The sequence below is a fragment of the Hetaerina americana genome, unplaced genomic scaffold, assembly GCF_022747635.1.
Source record: "Hetaerina americana unplaced genomic scaffold, ioHetAmer1.1.p SCAF_4, whole genome shotgun sequence".
Lineage (NCBI taxonomy): Eukaryota > Metazoa > Arthropoda > Insecta > Odonata > Calopterygidae > Hetaerina > Hetaerina americana.
The window spans coordinates 57,913,938-57,934,096 of record NW_027286985.1 but is presented as its reverse complement, the minus strand read 5'-3'; the positions used below and the strand labels follow the sequence as shown (position 1 = coordinate 57,934,096).

At 34.9% G+C, this 20,159-nt stretch overlaps 2 protein-coding genes across 3 annotated transcripts in view; one reads left to right on the top strand and one right to left on the bottom strand.

Moving 5' to 3' along the window:
- The window catches only part of l(3)80Fg (dnaJ homolog subfamily C member 16 l(3)80Fg), a 36,687-nt gene extending 28,557 nt beyond the window's left edge, over positions 1-8,130 (bottom strand). For both annotated transcript variants that reach the window (XM_071590663.1, XM_071590664.1), the window contains exons 1-4: positions 7,870-8,130; positions 7,642-7,708; positions 2,657-2,859; positions 523-803 (exon numbers count right to left, since the gene is read on the bottom strand). In XM_071590663.1, coding sequence (XP_071446764.1) covers positions 523-803; positions 2,657-2,859; positions 7,642-7,708; positions 7,870-8,015 — 697 coding nt within the window. In that variant the 5' untranslated portion in view covers positions 8,016-8,130. The remainder of the gene's footprint in view (positions 1-522; positions 804-2,656; positions 2,860-7,641; positions 7,709-7,869) is intronic.
- A 109-nt stretch (positions 8,131-8,239) lies between these two features.
- The window catches only part of CenB1A (Centaurin beta 1A), a 39,218-nt gene continuing 27,298 nt past the window's right edge, over positions 8,240-20,159 (top strand). Inside the window, exons 1-8 of the mRNA XM_071590287.1 lie at positions 8,240-8,364; positions 8,561-8,618; positions 9,626-9,684; positions 9,779-9,952; positions 12,241-12,469; positions 13,984-14,079; positions 14,701-14,932; positions 18,842-18,947. Coding sequence (XP_071446388.1) covers positions 8,312-8,364; positions 8,561-8,618; positions 9,626-9,684; positions 9,779-9,952; positions 12,241-12,469; positions 13,984-14,079; positions 14,701-14,932; positions 18,842-18,947 — 1,007 coding nt within the window. The 5' untranslated portion in view covers positions 8,240-8,311. The remainder of the gene's footprint in view (positions 8,365-8,560; positions 8,619-9,625; positions 9,685-9,778; positions 9,953-12,240; positions 12,470-13,983; positions 14,080-14,700; positions 14,933-18,841; positions 18,948-20,159) is intronic.

The window sequence follows — 20,159 nt, the reverse complement described above, 5'->3', positions numbered from 1 at the left end:
TATTTATGTAGAATAAACATATGTGTAGCATTCAGTAAAAGTTATGTACTTTCTGGCTTTTTTTTCAGGCTAATGAAAATCCATATTTCCTTTGTAATCAAGCCACAAAATAAGGTAAATATTTCATGGTTAATCATTCAAGGATCTGATATGAGCAACTGAGTAGTTTTGCTTTAAGAAGAGGTTATAGATAAACTGAACATCTAGGTTCATTTATTCAATTACTACATATTTACTTTTGCATGCACCTTAATTGATTTTCACTGCAAAAACTGCACTGAAAACTAACATTTACTAGTTGTCTTGTCTTCAATTTCCATCCAAACCAAGTGTTTCAGTCACTATATAGGATTGGAATGTGGTATTTTAATCAAAGCTATATTACACATTTATTCTTTTGTTTAACTGGTTTATGCATATCAGATCAAAGGAGTCCAAACAAAGAACAAAGTGTAGGAAAAACACTACAATGCATTTACACAATAAAGCCCTGTCTTGAAAAATAATGAAAGCTGCACTCACCAACAACCTTCTGGACACTGAAGAGAGATTCCTTGTAATGAGAGGGCTTGCCCTCCATCATCATGACTAGATATGGCAATCCGCTGACCCCAACTTTCCGAGAGAGGAGCGGTTCGTGTTCTGAGTGCACTGTGGCTATCCCAAGGCCAATCGGCTCTAGCTCCTCTATGATTCGCTTCCATATTGGCTCAACTTGGAGGCACGTGAAGCACCAGTCCGAGTAGAATAGAATCAAATATGGGGTTTTGAAGCTCTTTGGTACAATTGTGTTTTCATATGCCCTGGATAAAAAAATTCAATAGAGTATGTCAATGTTGGTGTAACTTTTTCTGTTGAAAAGTAAAGCCGAGCATCTTTCATCTGGCACTTGGTAGGCCTAAGTGATGCTGAATTAGAGAATTTTGGGGGCTATGGGTGTTATGGGGTAATTCATCTTCTTTTTACTAATAGATATTTTGAAACAAATAAATAGCTGATATCCCACAGATATTTCAGTCACCCAAGATATACTTAGCAATTTACAATAAAACTCATAGTTTCCTCAGCCACAAACTGAGAAATCTTTTAAAGTTACCAGACTGCTTTACTGAGTGCTGTTAAATTCATCCATTGGTTCACTTGCTTATGTTCCCAAGACTTCGGCTCTACTTTGCTATGGTGGACAGGAGAAAGGAATTTTGGGACTATGTAAACAGAGCAAGGCTTGGTAGATATAAAGTTTACCTCAGGAAATGGAAATAGTGACAACTGTACACCTCTCCTTTTTCCAAAATTTTAATTTTTTTTCAATCCAAATTTATTTCATACATTTCATTCATTTTTTCTGAAGGCATAGTATTTCATTGGCTTCTCTCACTTTTAATAACCATCTTATGAGCAACAGTTTAGACCAACACTGTGAAGTACTAGTAGTTTTTAGGGGAGGCGACTAACAGCTGAGGTCACTTGCACCATTAGGGATGGAAAGGAAAGGATGAAGGGTGCTTAGCAACCCAACATCAATATTACGACTACTCTTAATGAAAGGCATCAAGGGGTCTGCCGCTGAACGTCCTAGCCGACGGATGCTGTACCACTCAAAGTGCTCCCCACAAAGCACCTAAGCCAGGGATCAGGATACCGCTGAAAAATATCTGCTGCCCCCGGGATTCGAACCCGGGTCCTCTTAGTGGGTAGACAGTATATTAACAACCAAACCATCCCGTTCCCCGACTGTGAAGTTTCTAATTAACTACTGTATTTTCCCATCAATACACGCACCCAGAACTTTGTAGTTATCATGAATTTGTACAGATACTGCACGCCCAGGGCTTCATAGTTATTTTGAACGTGTAAAGATGTCGTGCACCTGTATATACAAATATATATATGTGCATAAAATTATACATAGTGTGTGTAAAAACACATCTACAGGTATAATGGATGTGTGTGTGTGTAAAAATAAGTCTATGTTTGGATTTATTCAATTTTCATTACATAACGCACATTTTTTCAAACATCTGAACATTTTTGTATAGATAAAGCGGGCATTATCGATGGGAAAATAGAGTAATTGAAGAATTAACATTTTCTGCGGAATGCAAAGCCTGTCTTGTTTTAAATCATATCATCACCACCATTTTACAATGAAATTACAGGGTGAGTGACTTTAGGTCATCAGTCAAGACATTATCTGCTATAACGATTAGTGCCTATTACAGTACTAATCCAGTATATCACATCTGAAACCCCAAACTATTTGCTTGAATACATGCACAAGATGAAATTATTAAGTCAGCGGCAGAATATGTGCTTCCTGCATCTAACACTAACACTTGACATTTGTAAAATGATCACAGCTTACAATAATTTAATTTCCCCTCCTGCTTGTGGTAAAAGACACAATTGAATGAACAAAGTGATGTTCTCTAGAAATATTACCATGCTTGTTTATTCTGTGACATTCTTTGCATTTCCATATATTTTCTAAATACTTCCAAGTTCATGATTGGAAATGATGGGAAAATATTCATATCACTAACATTTATTTCTGTGCATTGTGACACTAGCCCTTTTTCAGATATGTAATGAAAACAATTGTTCAGCAACAGCATATAACCATGGCACATTCATTTTAAGACCAATAAACTCCTACCTTGTTGTGATGCTAAGTTTGTGGAATATTGTTATGTCTCGGTCCTGAAAGTGGAATCGAAAACCACTTCCTGGGAAACCAAAGAGGTCATCAAGAGGATCGAAACGCCTATAGTGACTGTAGTCAGGTTTCTTCTGTAAGGCAGGATCCTCGGTAACACCAAAGTTGTCAAACTGCTTCCTTCGCTCAGGATCAGATAATAACTAATCAGATAAGAATTGATGAGAGAAAAAAATTAGTCACTCAAATAAGCCAATTTAAATACATAATAGGAAATAACTTGAGCATTATTTTAAATAAATATTTACAGCTACCACAAAACCATGCACTCCTCATTTTGAATGCAAAACAATATAACTTACACTTTGGTGAAACAAAATCATACGTTTTTAAGTCAACTTAAGAGCATTATTTGATCCACATTAAAGCATTGTCTCATATTGATATTTTATTTAACATAAGAGATATCACACCAACATCCTTAGCTCCTTATAAATATCATTCTTCTTGTAATGCACATGTCCAGCAAATCACTTATTCAGCATATTTACCAATATCATGACAATGATCATGATGACCTGACCTCAGTACACATTTATGCAAAGCTGAAAGATGGGGATATTATAAAAATTTTGAGCCTTATTTTTTTTAACAAAAGTGTTAAAAATATACTTAGCAAACTCATGGGTAGATGTTTAAGCATATGATAGTATTCCAATCATATGCAGTGCCCCTTCGAATTCAGATTGGCTGGCAGAATTCACTATCATATAGACCAATGTGTGTTCCTTGAACCAGGTTTAATTTTTCCTAAGAACGCTACTACAACTTTTCTTTTGATAATAAATTTGACAATCCATAGGTGTTATAGTCAAGGGTTTTCTCAGCCACTCACAGTCTCCAAAATGTTTTAATTTCCATGTAATTTGCATATAAAATACAAACGCAGTTTGCTGTTATTTTTGAGACCTATGCTCAACTCTTGGGGAGAGTAAAATGTATTTGTGCATTTTGTTTCTCTGGGCTTATGTACTTCACTACAGAGCTAAGCTCATCAAAACAATAGTGGAAATATGGCAAAAGTGCCATTCTATAAGCATAAATTAGTGCTAGATGACTGGGATTAGCTATCCCAAGAAAATATACTTTCGGCTCCAAAGGCCTCAGAGAGCCCATCCTGATCCTCAAAATAACTGACTAGCTAAATAATTAGACGCATGGCGATTATAAATATTATTCATTGAATGTCTCTTGAGATTGAGGGCAAAGGGCAGAAAAGGACACAGAAGTAAAAGAAACTTCAAGGCCTGGGAGAAATGTGAGGGGTAGACTATTTGTGGAACACCCTCCAGACCAGAACGCAAGTGAATGGGCATTATTTGTCCAGACCAGAAATTCAATGCTTACTGTTAAAATTATACAGAAGTTGACAAACAAATTGCACAATATGTTTAACAAGGAACAATGAAAACATTAAAAAGATTGATCTGTAGTTATATAAAAACCTCACATTGGCAGGTTTTAATTTTTTTCCACCAGAGGTAGAAAAAGTTTAAACAGCACTGAATGAAATATATATTTTTTCCTATTTTACCTTTAAATAAATGTATCCCATGTTTTTACTTCCATTTATGTTATTCCCATAAAATGTACATGTATATTTTTCTTATCCCCATTCACTTGGGTGGATTGCAATAATTTGCATTTCATATGTAGGTAGAGTCCAGCTTCCTGTTTTCATTTATACTTGTACTTGAGAGCTTGCCAATCATGTATCAAAAATATAAAAATACACCCTTAAATATACTGATCACTTTTGTCAGTAGCTCTACAGGGGTCTGAACTACTGACTACTGTTACCAGGAAAACAGTGAAAGGATTGGATTACGAGGGGAGATCTATGCAAAGTTTCTAGTTCCATCTATTGTTCATTAAAAATGTGAACCTCTTAATTTATTACTTCAAGTATTTTTTCTCCATTGTCATACATAATGGATCAATTAAGGATCAGTTTCCAATGACTAGGACCCAACAGAAGCACAGCTATTCCTTTTCCCTTTCCTCTCCACAACCAAACCAATAAAAATAATAAACTCGATGGTTTCAGGCTTCACTTTGTGGAAATCCATTCTAATAAATCAAAAGAGAGATGGTACTTTTTTCCACACTTTATTTTACAAGTCGACCGGTTTCGTCGCATAGGCGACCTGATGATGTCGCCTATGTGACGAAACCGGTCGACTTGTAAAATAAAGTGTGGAAAAAAGTACCATCTCTCTTTTGATTTATTAATAAAAATAATGAAAATATGCAATAAAATTCATGGTTACTATCAATACGGCTTCATTATTATTGCCTTTATTGCTCTATTCGTGTCACTGCATAATTTTGGTTTGGAAGTTTGCTTGCCAGTCGTAAATTCATGGTTGGGCTTTTCAGGTCTTTTCGATTCTTGATATTTCCAATACCAATTCACACAACACAAGAATGCCACACGAAGGCAAAGATTTACATTAACCTAGATTGATTTACATTAAGAAGCCAATAACAGTACAGTAGGGGGTGTTACCACACAAAAACTGAAACAGGATAGGAAAGTTACTTTCAACCAAAAATATAGATCACTGTATTAGTGGTCAAGTTGCGGTTGTAAGGGCAAAATGAATCCTTGATTCTATCTGTTCAGCAGCCACTTCAATTTAGTCACTTTTGTCAGATCTGCTATTGCACTGCATATCACATAATGACACTACACCTTTCTAATAATTTTGATAATTGGATCGGCTCTGGAATGATTTTTTCCAGCGATATACCTCAAATAACTGTACATGTTTTAGTATTTAATTCTACTTTCCACGATTTGTGAACTGAAGGGTGAATATAATCACTTCCATTGGGAATTGAAAGAAACATGATTTTGAAAAGCACAACTCCACATTAAGGAAACCAAAGGAGAGATTATTTAAGGCAACATGAGTTGTCGAGACTCAAATCATTGGAAATAATTTGAGGATAATGATAAGAATATTGTACCACAGTTTAAAACTTATTACATGAGAAATGTTTCATTCTTTTACTTTCTTGACCACTGCTGAAAGAGATAAAAAAATCACAGCTCACCTTTAAAGCTCTATTGGAATTCACTCAGTAATCTACATCTATTTTACTAACCATTTTTCCCAGGGAGAAACTACTGAGACATAACATGTGGTAATTATTGACATCACTACCCCTTACAACTTCCAAGACAATGCTAAAGGTAGTTCACAAGAATTCAAATCAAGAATTCAAATTCAATAATTTCTGAAGTATTAACTACTCAGCTATATTAAAATTTAATACAATGAAATAACCAAATGAGTAGGCAATTTCTTTTCTTTCTAAAAACTTTCTTGAAATAACTTTCAACCTGAAAAGTTGCTGCTAGTACAACAAAGCATCATATGAAAATGTGTATTTATGCATTTGTTCATTTTATACAGAACTGAATCTGTTTGAACAGGTCACGTGGCATGGTTGTTAGGAGGTACATTTTCTTGTCATTCCATAGTTTGATTGATTGATCAATTAATTATTCCTGAACCGTTGTAGAAGCACATGGTTTACTATAAAAGTATTTCATTATTTTTTACTTTGATCAATCTTAAGTTTGTTTGTAGAGTATCGCCATTTCCAACACTAACATGTGACAAATTTGGAAGTGAATTTTCCATTTCCTTAATTTGTAACTTCTCATTGTATTATTTTATTATATATTTTATAGGTCGGCAATAAATCCACTTGCGTAGCATAGCCTGCGGAACATTCATCCATCCCATTGAACTTGGTTCATTCCAAGATTCATTTAATACTGGCACAATGTTTTTACACTTGCTAAAACTAATTTATCAAAATTTACTTTTCTGTGGCAACATTTGGAAATAGATACAACATTATTTTCTTTCTGACAAAAAATGAGCCATTGCATATGTACCCTCTGTTTGACATGGAGCTAAAAATGGCTATAATCGCATACAATTGCACTGCAGACATGTACTGCATCACGCCATTTACTCTTTAATCTAGGAGGGCGAGGGAAATACCATAAATTTGGGATACAATATCTCGGCTGGAAAAAAAGAGAAATGGTCAGAAACCTTTCACTGTGGTAAATTTCATTTTTCCTCTCATTAACTTTCCCAGATGTTAGTACACAGTAAATCTACTAGTTCTAAATATAGATGATGGTAATGCTGAGAAATAATTTTACAGACGAAAAAGAAAATGTTCAACAAAAATAGTTGAAATGCTAGTCTTACATTTAAAAATTTTATGAGACATTTGAGTGAAATATTATCACATACGACGAAAAATAGACGTTTAAAAGGAACACCTTTACAAAGGATAAATTTTAAGACTATTATGTTAAACCATAATGCGAAAGTCGTTTTAACAGCGTAAAAAATGTATGGCTCCACATACCTAAGTAAGCACTGCATGAGAGTGAAGAAACCGTTTCTAATAACTTTTGCCTACCTGATATTCTCAGGAGGTCACGATTTCAGTATTGTACATTACATAATTGTACATAAATACACCGTTGAAAGGCTACACATTCAAATATAATGTAGCCACATTATTAGCTTATTAGCATTATACAATTATTAGCTATCTATGCTAATATAGGATAAATGTTCCAAATGTTAATATTGAATAATATTTTAGGCGTAGACTCATTGGTAAATACCGGCAAAAGTGTTGGACAATTCAGTTATCTTTTCGAATTCGAAATTTCATAATACATTTATATACTTACATAACATTCATTCATCTATCTACATGAATAAACATTTACCCATACGCAAGGATACAGAAGTGTATACAGTTTATAACGACAAGAAGACTATAATGACATGTAGCGACAATAACATTTTCCGTTTCACGAACTCCCATAATTGGTGAGCCAATTGAAAGAATAATTACATGTCGACGCGAAATAAACTTACCTCATAGGCTTGCGTTATTTCAACAAATTTTGTCTCAGCTTCTGGGTCTTTGTTTTTGTCGGGGTGCCTGTTGTGACACAAGATTACGAAGGTAAATAATACACAAACAACAATACATCATAAACGTAATTTCCAGTACCACGAGATCCTCAAAATCAAAACATAATAGTCGCAATCTATTATGCACCAAAACAGTTCTAAAACAACAAAAACAACACTCATACTCACCATACTTTCGCTAACTGTTTGTAAGCCTTACGAATCTCTTGCACAGTTGCACTTCTTCGAATTCCAAGGATTTTGTAAGGATCCCCTAAACCTTGAACTCCCAGCGCAAGAATTAACAGAAAACATATAAATTCATACAACTTCATTTCAAAACAATAGAGCAAATAACGTACACCATCGAGGCCGCAGTTGACGAAGAGCCTCTGAACAAAAAAGTAATTCAACTATTGATCTTGCGGACGACTTGATTAGTCCGTAGGATACGATCGCTACTGCTACCAATCGCTACGATTATTCTTGCAGTAGTTAACAATTCTTCCGAAAGATGGAGCAGCAGGAACTGCTGAAGTAGATGAGGTGGGGAATGGGGAGGATCAGTGAAATGGAGGAGTGAGCTTAGCTTATTTTCAAAATTATCGTAAATGTAGGATATAATTTCAACATGAAGCCCTTGGTGGAATATGAAGAGTGTCTTCGAGACTCTCCCAAATTTAGGTATTTTGTTTGGTGACATGATTGCCCTTCATTAAGGAAGGAAGTGGAAAATCAAGTTGTTGACGTTTCACAAACATGTTTTTTGTTTTCAAGACAAAATTATTGCTGTCTTGACTGAGTTAATAGTTTGACACGCAATCATTTGCCGATTATAATAAGTGAAATGTTTTTGACATATCTATCCTTTTTCCTTAAGGGCTGTTCTGGAAGAGCAGGAGGCTGATGTTGAGCAACTCGAGCTAAAACTTGAAAAGGTATTGTGACACCATATGTCATTTTTACTAGGCATAATTGAAGCGGAATCATTTCTGAGGTGACCAGGATACCTTTTCCTGAAGCTAAGTTGTGATGACAAATTCTTAATCCCCGTAAAAATGCTTAAAACTGTTTTGTCTGCAAGGTTCATTGGAAAGTCTCTTTTCTTTTATGTCACAATTTCGGGATTCGTAGAACAATGATCTCATATTAAAGAAGCAAAATTCGGCATCTGAATGGATGGGAAACTTGAGTAGATCGTGCTTTCGAACATAAGCCAATTATTTTGTCCGGGATATTACAGGGTGTGGATAATTCGTGTGGAGTATGAATTCAGAATGACAACATTACCACAAAAATGTACTACCAATAGCGTTCTTAATAATTGTTGCAGTTTTCTCTGCATTAATCTGTGTTCTTCGTGAAGTATGTGACAATTTATGACCTAATGAAGGCTGAATGAAGATCTTTAAATTGAACGTTGATCTTTTATTTGTCCTAAAAGTGTCTTCCATTGTCCCTCTAAGTGGCATTCCCGTTTTTTCTTTCCTTGTTATTCAGATGACAAGCACTTCTAGGTGGCCTAAGCCCGCCTATGACGAACCAGTTCAAATACATGAAAACCAGATGATGGTTTTATGAGAATGGGCCTAAAGGAAAAATGTTTAGAAAATACTATAAGAATCACATAAGGATAGAAGAAATTGTGGTTAATGCGTGCAAATATCCATTCACTTAAAAGAAATAACATCTTTGAGGAATGTCACCGTTTATGATGGTCACACTTCCATGCCGGAAGATTGATTATAGCAAGTGAAGTAGCAAATATGCCCTCATCTGAATTTTTGTGCAGCAGCTGGGAGGCAATATTTCCCGCTATTTCCCTCGTCAGGGGCTATTGGGGAATATAACCTAGTAATTTTCAAGTGACAATTAAAATTCTTTTGGTTGAGATTTTACTGTATGCTGTTGTTCTTTTAAATCATATCTAATGCTTTTCTTTCAGGTGCTGAAGACATGTACTTCCATGATAGATAGTGGAAAGAATTATGTTTCTCATCAAGGGTTAGTTTCTCTAGAGTCACATTATTTTACATTTATGATATTTATAATCCAATTTTGTTACAATTTTCTTTGATATGTTCTATATTTTTTATAGCCAATTCACCAATAGCCTTTGGGATCTTAGTACATACTTCAGGAATGACATACAAGTAGTGGCATCTCTCAACAAATTAATTCATTCCTTGCAAGAGATGAGTAAATTTCAGAGCATTTTACTTGATCAAGCTTCTCGAACTGTGCTGAAGAACTTAAATACTTTTATCAAAGTGTGAGTACCCACATTTTTACGTCATACATAAATTATGGAAATCCATTAGCAGTTAAGTTCTTCAATTATCGGCATCGTAATTGACCCTTTTATAACAACCTTTATCCACCTGTCATATTTGGTGTGGATGTGTATATTTTGTGTGTTTTGCACTCAATTTTATGTGCCTATTTTTGTGGGCAAAATATACCAAACAAATGAGTCTTAAGCTCTGAATTATGGGAACTTCACTTATGGGAGTCTCACTTTGTTGAGATCACCAACAGCATTTTATATTTTTGTAAGCATTGCCTTATTAGTGACATATAATATTTTGGCTGTGGAAGTCATACACTAGAGTAAGTGAAGGATGAATGTAAATGCCTAATGAAGACTTTGAGACACTTGAAAATTGTGAGTAGACTGCAAATGGGGTTAAATAGAAATGCAATGTATGGTAAACCTTTAGCAATCCAAAACTAGCTAACCTAGACTCCTTAAATCAGACTGAACCTAGTTTTATGGTACAGGTTGTTTATTAAGTGGTGTAAGCTGATAGTACTTATTCACTCTGAAGGTATGTACATAACACATTTGAGTTCTCCTTTTATGATTGAATATTGGGTGAAATTTTTCATTCGTGGATCAAATTTGCCAGTTGTACATTTTATTTTGAAAATAAAAAAATGCTGGATGATGATTTCAAATAAATCATAGATGATCATTACTTTTTGTGTGATTTGTTGGATCTACGTGTGCACACATTTTCTCTTGACATTAGTTTAATATCATTTTAACACATTTTTCGTAAAATAGAATTTGATTGAAGGTGAAATGTTGATCTGTAGTTGGAAATTCATTGATTAGGAATGATTTTATTGGAGGTTTATGAATTATTTTAACTCTCAATGCAAGCTGTAAAGGAAAGTCATAAGTAGTGTGCAGTGACAAAGGATGCTTTAGGATTGCGAAAAAAAGCCATTGGGTTTTAAACTGAAAAAATCTTGGATTGTTTGGTCTTTCAGATCTAGTCCAGACTTTTTTTGTGTAATCCAAGATATGGACTTGATTAATGGGGGTTTATTGTATGGATGAAGTCAAGGGGCCTTTGAGTGGAAAGATAATTATATTTTTTATTCATTTTATGCTAAGTGAAAGCAAAATGCGTACATTGTCTGAATCAACAATTCCATTTATGCCAACCAATTGGAGAGATCTAAGAAAATAAATAAGATGAAAGAGTAAAATCTAATTCTAAAAAGTGCCAGTTGTACAAAAATATCATTTTTATAGAAAAAAAACTCATTTGGCTGCTCCTGCTAAAAAATAAACCCCTAATGACACCAAGGCATGTCTTCCCCTCAGACTGTCATATTATCATTTTGATTTGACATTCACAAGTTCTTTACACTCTAAATATTGCAATCTGATAATAAGTTGTGGTATTTTCCCCAGTTAAATATTAATAAAGTATGTGACCAATGGTTCCAAAAATCATGTGTCCCATAAATGTAATGAAAGGGGAATTTGCGCTTCATATTTCCTCGTAAAAGATGAATTGTTATGCTTAGATAGTGTGGAAATGGCAAGTATTGAAGTCTGGATCAACCTTAAATACAAAATTTTGTATGAAGAAAGATGTCATGAAGTTCTTCCTTGAAGTGGAGAGAATTGAAATAAGATATAGCAGGGAAGTACCAAGTTCAAGCCATAAATTCTGAGTTAGTTGAAATATTTTTCATTTGGCTTAAGCAACAGTGCAGGAAAGCAAAGCTCTTCATTGTTAATTTGGGCTATCCATTCAATTTTCACAATACCAAATGTGTTTTTTTTTTGGAAAATCCCTTTCTAATTAAAATAATACACCAATCCAAACCAAATTTGGAAAAATACAATTTAGTTGTACATGTGAAATAATATGATGTATGCCTGAATCACCAAGATATCTATAGGCATCTTTCCTTTCTTATCATCAGTCAATATGCTCTATTAGTTCTTCACTTGCATTCTAGCATTTTTCTTGGCATAAATTCCACCTCTAACCTCCTCATGCCACAGATATAGTGTCTAAGTATGATCTAATCCCATAGCTGCTTCTGCTTGTGTTTTTTTGTGTCCCTTCTTTATTAAAACCACTAAAAGTATTAATGAATAAAATTATTTATGAGGTAAGTACAAGAAAGAGGAATTGATCAATTAAACTTGCTAGAAATAGATGGAAGCCATTGATAGACCAAATCAATTGATGAAGCTTCCTTTTGTAGAATATGGGAGTGTATTAGTAACGACCTCTGTTCTATCTGTTACAGTGACATCAAGCAGACAAAAGAGAGTAAGCATCATTTTGAGAAGGTCTCAGGTGACCTTGATGTAGCTTTGCTCCGAAATTCGCAGGTGTCTCGCTCAAAACCCTTTGAGGCAGAAGAGGCATTGAACATCCTGTCAGCAACACGCCTATGCTTCCGCCACACAGCCCTTGACCACCTTTATGCCCTCTCAAACCTCCAAATGAGAAAGCGTCACGAAGTAATTGGAACCGTAAGTGCAGAATAGATGCACCTTGAGAGTGGTGTATAAATATTGAGATTATGGCCTGAGGACAATAATAAATTTTTATGGAAAATTACTATGGTTTTAATACCAGTGTCATCGTACCAAAATCTGAGACCAGAAACTTGATCTTGTTAATCTTATAGCCATTCAACTTGTCCTCGTACAAACTCATAATTAAATAAAATATAATTTTGTAAAACATATCATCTAGCATCCATAAGCCCATATGCTATGAAGATTTGGTGTCAAACCAATATATTAAAGGGGTAAAAATGGGGAAATCTGAAACTTCTTCTGAGTGTGAAACCTGAATTTTTCTTTCATTGACTCTGAATCTTCTTTTATTCCAGATAAATTAGGGTTACTTGAAAAGCTAGTGAAAAAATGACTACTACTTAAATTTTTTAAATAAACCATATCTATTTTTCAGCTTAGTCTTCTTTAAGGCTAGTACATTTCATTCAATGCTGCTCCAGTTTGTTGATCTCTTTCAAATAATTCGACTGTCCCAACTCTGTTAAATAGGCATTCATGTCCGTAGTCACCTTTTAATTTGAATAAATTGTACTACCTGAATGCCATTTATTCTTGTTTGAGAACCCTGATATTATTTCTGAGGTAGGCAAATCTGGAAAATAGGTGGGATGTGGAAGGAGGCAGAATTTTAACTCAATCAATTTTACACAGACGATTAAGTCACAGAAGATTAAGTAAGAGTCTCTTATGTTTCCTGAAATTATCCGGCTTTTATAAAATAATTTTTAATCAACACAGAAAATTCTCTTTCATCCATTGTTTTTAAAACAATTGACTTGTTTGAATGTAATGAATACTAACACAAGGCTAATTGTCAGAATTAGCTGGAATTTTGGAATGTGTTCTCTTGGAGATAGTGCTAACTGTAAATAACATTAATGCACCCTAGTGGTGCCATTTCTCTGACTTTGTGTAGACTTTTCTAACCACTCTCCTAAATTGTGTAGACCCTAATTTCATTAATTGATTCCAAATTCAGTATTTTATTGTTTATGTTTTGAATTAATTAGTTTTATCCTTCTCCTCCAATTAAAATTTACATTTTATGTAATTGTATAATAAAAGTTACCTGATATTTGAACTTATATTCAGAATGTTATTAACATTTCAATGCATCAGGTTATGGTATTTTCAGTTTTTTGAATCAATTTTGATGCCTTCATCTTGTGTAAATATTTACATAGGATGTGTGATTCTGATTGCCACAAATTGTGATGTGTATTTTACACCAGTTCATGATGTCTCTGTTATATGTATTAAAATCTTTAACAATTTGATATATGAGCTGGGCAGAACATGACAAAATAGCATGGACTTCATGTTAAATATCACAGTGTGGATTGCCAGGCATAGAAATGTTCACAAAAATCAAGAATGATTTTAAATTTTTTACTTAACATTTAGAATGTTTGATGATTTCATTTTAAGCCATCTCCTTTTACACATTTCTCTTTTATTTACAGTTGCTCTCCTACATGCATGCATGTAATGCATTCTTCCATCAGGGTTCAGATCTTTGTCAGGACTTAGAGCCATTCTTCAAAAAGCTGGCCAATGATGTAAGTGTGTACTCTCTGTTCCACGTAGGGAAATTGACTTAAACATGTACAATGAATGTAAAATGGGAAAAATATTTTTATTAATGCTCATTACTGGCTCATTAAGGATCTATGCTCCCTATAAGTGGTGGAGCTTGTTGATAAACTTAAGGTTTTGCACCATTGTTACCATTTTTATTTACTGCCGATAGGCAGCATCCTTGTTAGCCTTGTACGTCCTCGTTTGCATAGACATAAGTTTTGCAGCAGTACCACATGTGAAATGTAGCGGAATGCACTAAATTTTATCCTTTAAAAGTTTATTTGAGAATTTTCTGGAAGTACTTTAAAGGAAATATTAGAACTTGCTCTCTTACTACTGGCCAAAACAGTGATATCAAACTTAACGAAAAAAGGCGACCCTTTTCTATGCCTAATTTAGGAAAAAATACCTATAGTATTTTTTCGTGTGAATCGTATAGGTCTAAGTTATACCTGTAACACTCTCAGACCATAAAATGTTGGGCTAATTTTAGAGCACATTTGGTAGTAAAAAGAGTGCATCTTTTGGGCAAGGAAAAATGCTAGTAATAACTTCCTGCAATGGAAAAATTCTCATATGATTGCTCTTGCTCCATGTAGCTAGTGAAAATGCGTGGTGATAGCAGTCACCTCAATCGGGACACAGAGGTTCGACATGCAGCCATCACGGGGCAAGATATCATTCCAGAAATCAATGGTGGGGACATGTGCGAAAGTAAAGCAACTCTAATGGAAGGCTATCTTTTCAAGCGGGCTTCAAATGCTTTCAAGACCTGGAACAGACGATGGTTTTCACTACAAGAGAATCAGTTAGTTTACACCAAAAGATCAGGTATGTATTGCATATTTATTTATTAGCATTGGGTCAGCTTATTTCCCAGTTTCACTGGCTCCTGATACTATAAATTTAATTAGAATCAAAACAAATAGATTCATCTGAGTCTAATGTTTACATTAGTTTAGGGTGTTTTCACGTATTAAAACCTTGTATATGTTGTAATATTCACTGCAGAACATCAAAAATGCAATGGAATGTTTTTAGGTCAAGAGTATTAATCCATGTTGTCCTGCGTACATATCTTGGACTCGTTTAACCAGGATGCGCCAAAATAAAATTTATCTTGGAGGGGGGTTTAGGAGGGAGGAGGGACTAACTAGCATCAATCTCGCCCCAATGAAGACATTTTATTAGGATTATTGTTCTCCACCATTCCTTGGGCTCATTACCATTATTGTGAGAAGTCAATGGGTGATATTTTTAATTTTTTTGACAGTAGTCATATATGAGCTAGAAAACTACATGTATGTCAGATTTTATGTTATTTTTGCAAATAATCTTGAACAAAAGGTATTGAAGGAAGAAACAATGTTGTCCAGATATTTTAATTATTGCAGGATAATTCTGCATTCCTTGAAAACAGAAATATGTTATTATCTATGTATGTTCAAAGGATCTAATACAAATGGTGCAATTCTCTCTTACTACAAATTATAAATCACAGTCTGCATTGAATGTTATTGCCTTTATTTGTGAAGAAATCACAGGGAATGGCACATTACAATTAGAAAAGTTTATGTCATGTTCATTTTTAAAGGTTGCTTTTAATTCAGTGTATGTAATTAATTTATAACACAGATGTAACTTTAAAGCTTTTAAAAATGAGAAAACTTTAATTGATGATAAAAACAGTAAATGGTAAAAAGCTTCAGCAATATTTTTTAAGTTCACTAGTCAAATATTTTCATAAATATAATAATGAAAATGGAAAAAAATAACTAGAGTAATGATTGTAAAACTATCAGAAGAGCTTGAAATTATTGAATGAACGATTATGCTCTATGCTGGGCATTATGAACTGTTTATTTTTTTCAGGGTAATGTGCTCAAATGCTAATGTCCTGTTGTCAATATTGTTTGTTTCTTTGATTTGAATGAATGAATTGATGCCAATGAAACTCATTTCCATGCATCTCTATTATTAATAATAATGATTTTTTATTCATAATGGGTAGATACATGCCAGCATAGAGCTTACCATGTTTAATAATGTTATGCCCAAAAGTTTACGTAGTTTGTAAATATTACTACGTACAGTAGCAATATAAACAAAATCATGGATAGTTGTTTAAAAAAATCAGTTGGGAGGATTGGGTAGGTGCAGTGGCTAACAAACTGGCTTCCCACCCAGAGGGCCTGGGTTAGAATCCTGGAGGTGGCATATCTTTTTCAGCGGGATCCTGATCCCTGCTTGAGGTGCTTTGTGGAGAATACTTAAAGTGAGTAAACCATCTGTCGGATGGGACATCAAGATGCAGACCCCTTGGCACCTTTTGTTAAGAGTAGGCTAAAGTCATTACTGGGTTTCTCTCCACCTTTCCTCCATTCCCATCCCTCTGTAATGGCTCAAATGACCTCGGCTGTTGATTGTCTCCCCTAAAGATATTCCTAATTAAACAGCAAGTTATTCTTCAATTAAATGAAAAGCTTGAGTTATTAAATATTTTTTAGTTTCTTTTTCAATTTCATTTAAATTATTTAAGATTTTTATTGATAAGAGAAGTGCCATACATATTTTGCTCGAGCAGTATTGTGAGCTCACTTGGTGTAGTCTTAATTTAGGGGTATTTACATGAATATCATTTGCTCTCCTTGTAGCATGTGTGTGAACAATGTAGTTTTGTTGGTACTAATGAATATTTTGTTTAACAAAAACAGCAGATGTATAAATAAAGGTACATGCTGGAGATAAAATTTTGCGCTTAATAAACAATGATCTATACAATGCAATGTTTCAAAATGATACGTAATGCTTTCTTTTGGCATAAAGATAATTTCAGTTGCTTGGGCCTAGAGCCCCAGAATAAGATACAGGCCATATTTTAAATGTCCGGACAAATGAAACTTTTGTTTGAAAGCAAATTGATTTAAAAAAAATACAAATGAAAAGGAAAATCCTTTTACACACAATTAGTGGTATCTGTAAAGAGCAACATTACTCAATGTAACCCCCTTCAGCTGCAATGACTGCCTCCAATCTTGTCCTGAATCAATTGCATGCTCTTTTAAACAGTGCTGTCCATATTTGCAAATGCTGCTACAGTAGCGGTTTTTAGAGTTAAAAAATTAGGGTGCCTCATCTTATTGGTAACTCTTTCGACTATGCTCCAAACATAATAGTTGAGGTGGTTCCAGTCCGGGCTATTCGGGGGCGAGGATGCCTTTGACCAGAACATGTCAATGTTATCTGAGAGCCAGTTTTGGGCTAAGTGACTCGTATGAGCTAGTGCACCATTCTGTTGAAAGACATATTGTCTCCCTGAGGCCACAGTTGCCACACGATTTCACAACATTCTTCAAAATTTGCAGATAGATTTCTTTTGTGATAGTTTGTCCCTTTTCGAGGAAATGTGGCTGCATGATATCACCCTCACTGGACACAAGACCTAGGACATTAACACTAGCCAGAAATTTTGTTCGAGCAACAATTGGGACGTCCTTGGAGTTGTGGGCAAGCTAGCAATCATTTCTCCGGTTGATCTTTGCATCAATGGTGAAAATATTTTCATCAGAAAAGAATCTGATTTGGCCCGCAGCTTCATTTTTAGAGAACACAATAGCAGGTTGCAGCAAGCAATCCACTTTGTTCTGATGGCCTCAGACCGCATGTGTTTTACCTTTATCGTGTAAGACTTGTGTCGTAGGTCCTTATCTGCCATCTGATGCATTGTTTGCTAGCTAACATTCAATTCTGACACCTATTACCTCAGCGATTGCCCTGGGTCCTCTGAAATCAGCGCCTGAGCCTTTTCAATGCCTGCCACAGTTTGTGACATGCGTTTCCTCGAATGAGATTTCCCCGCTGGGTTAGTGAAACCTTCCCCAGACTTCTCTTAAGCATTATACCTCGCCAAAATATCGTGAACAGTTGATCTGGGGTACAAGAAGAATTGAAGTATTTTACTGGGCAAATGTCCAGCGCAAACACCTTTGATAATAGCGGCTCTTCGATTGTACTCTGCACTTCTACGTGACATCTCTGCCATTTTGAGATTATGGCTGTTTACTAGATGCCTATAGCTTTCAAGAGCGCCAATCGCGACCTCCAGTGGAACTACAATATAGTGGGAAATCAAATTGAAATTTGTCCTGAGTTAAGCACTGCACCCTGTATTTGGCCATAATATGAGGATAGCATAGTTTGTTGATTGACACTGCACTTTGGAGACCATTGAAGAATATTCAGCTGTTTAGTTTTTTTTTTATTAGAAGAGTTACATGTTTATTTCTATTAAGAGTCTCACTAATGGCTGAGCCAATAAATTTTTTATGTGATGATTTTGTTATTGGAAGCCATTAATCTCTATTATAGACTGTAGTTTTGTGGCCTGTTTTGGATGGAAATGGAGACATGTTGTTATTCGCTAATGTAGAGAGAGGAGATTTCAATTTGACCCATTAAATTTTTTTTTGTATTAGTTATTCTGTTGTTTGAACAATAGATATGATTGATGTATATTAGGAATATTAACAGACCGAGAACTGTTCCTTGGGGAATTCTTCAAGATGTTATTAGTGGCCTGATAGAGAGGAACTTTTCCTGTTATTGGTGATATAATAGAGTTGAACAATATATTTTCTCCCCATGGTGTAACTTTTTATCCATTTTAATGCTGGTCCTTGCATTCACTCATATTAAAAGAAAGTTAAGTAAGTAGTTTTTTCTACTTTTCCATTATTTTAGGTGAAGAGGCATTAACAGTAATGGAGGAAGACTTGAGGTTATGTTCAGTGAAACCAGTGGTTGATGGTGAGAGAAGGTTTTGCTTTGAAGTCCTTTCTCCATCCAAGTAAGTGCTCAATATGTCTGTACATATTCTTCCCAAGTACATTCCTTCCTCATGTATGAAATTTCTTATGAGGGTAAGTCAATGAATAACTTGCAAAACTGGATAGAGGCAATAATAATCAAACTAAATGGAAAGACTTCTTGAAATTTATTTCACTTTTCTACAAAGTCACGGTGTACATTCAAACACGTGTCACGTCTTGTTACAAGTCCTTGATACATAGCAGCAAAGAAGTCTTTTGTTTGCTATCATGGGCAACAAGTAACCTCTTTAACTATGATATCATCATTTTCAAAACGTCGGCCACGCAAATGATTTTTTAGGGGCCGCAGCAGGTAAAATCGCTGGGGGCTAAGTCGGGATTGTATGATTGTTCCAAGTGTTCACAATGAAATGTTTGTAACAGCTACTGCGTTTGTTTTGATGATGTTTGCTACATATTTATTGGCCTACCCTTGTTTATGGTGAAAGGATTTATGTATTTCTATGACCTTTCAAACTGCATTGGAAAGAGAAATGGTAAACATAACAGTTTCAGGTTTAACTTTGTGGAATTCCTTCATTATGAGGGTAAAAAGAAACTTAACACTTCCACAATAAAGATTTAAATTTCTCGACCATAGTTTTTATGCTGTGCATCATCATCAGGTAACATACATCAACATTTTTTCAACTTATATAGTCTGGCTCCAAGTAGGGAGAGGAGAGGGGGTAAGGTAGGGGGAGTAAGGAAGGAGGGGTAAGTTGAGTTTAGGTGTAGCAGCCTATTAGTGGTCTAGGGTAGGGGGGGGGTATGTATTGAAAGGTTACTGGCTCAAATGTGTGAAAGTTTATATTAATTAAATGATCATTAAATGAAGAACACAATGTAACACTCCACCGTTCTTAGAAATAGCGGTGGAAAAAAAACACATTGTGTTCTATATTTAATTAGGGGCCGTGCTTGTCTACAATGGTTTGATCTTTATTAAGGGACAGTTGATGATCATCACTGCCTTGGTGGGGGAGGGATGGCACGGAAAGATATTGGAGTCTTTAAAGAATTTTAGGAGGGGGGAATGGGAGAGGTATATTGTTTCATTGAACACCTCAAACCTGTCAGACTGAAGGGATTGCCAAATTTCTAACTCATCCAAAGCATTCAACCTGCATCCTTTCATTTCAGTGTGAAGAATGTCTGCTGTGAAGTTACTGGTGTGAGTTTTATGTAAC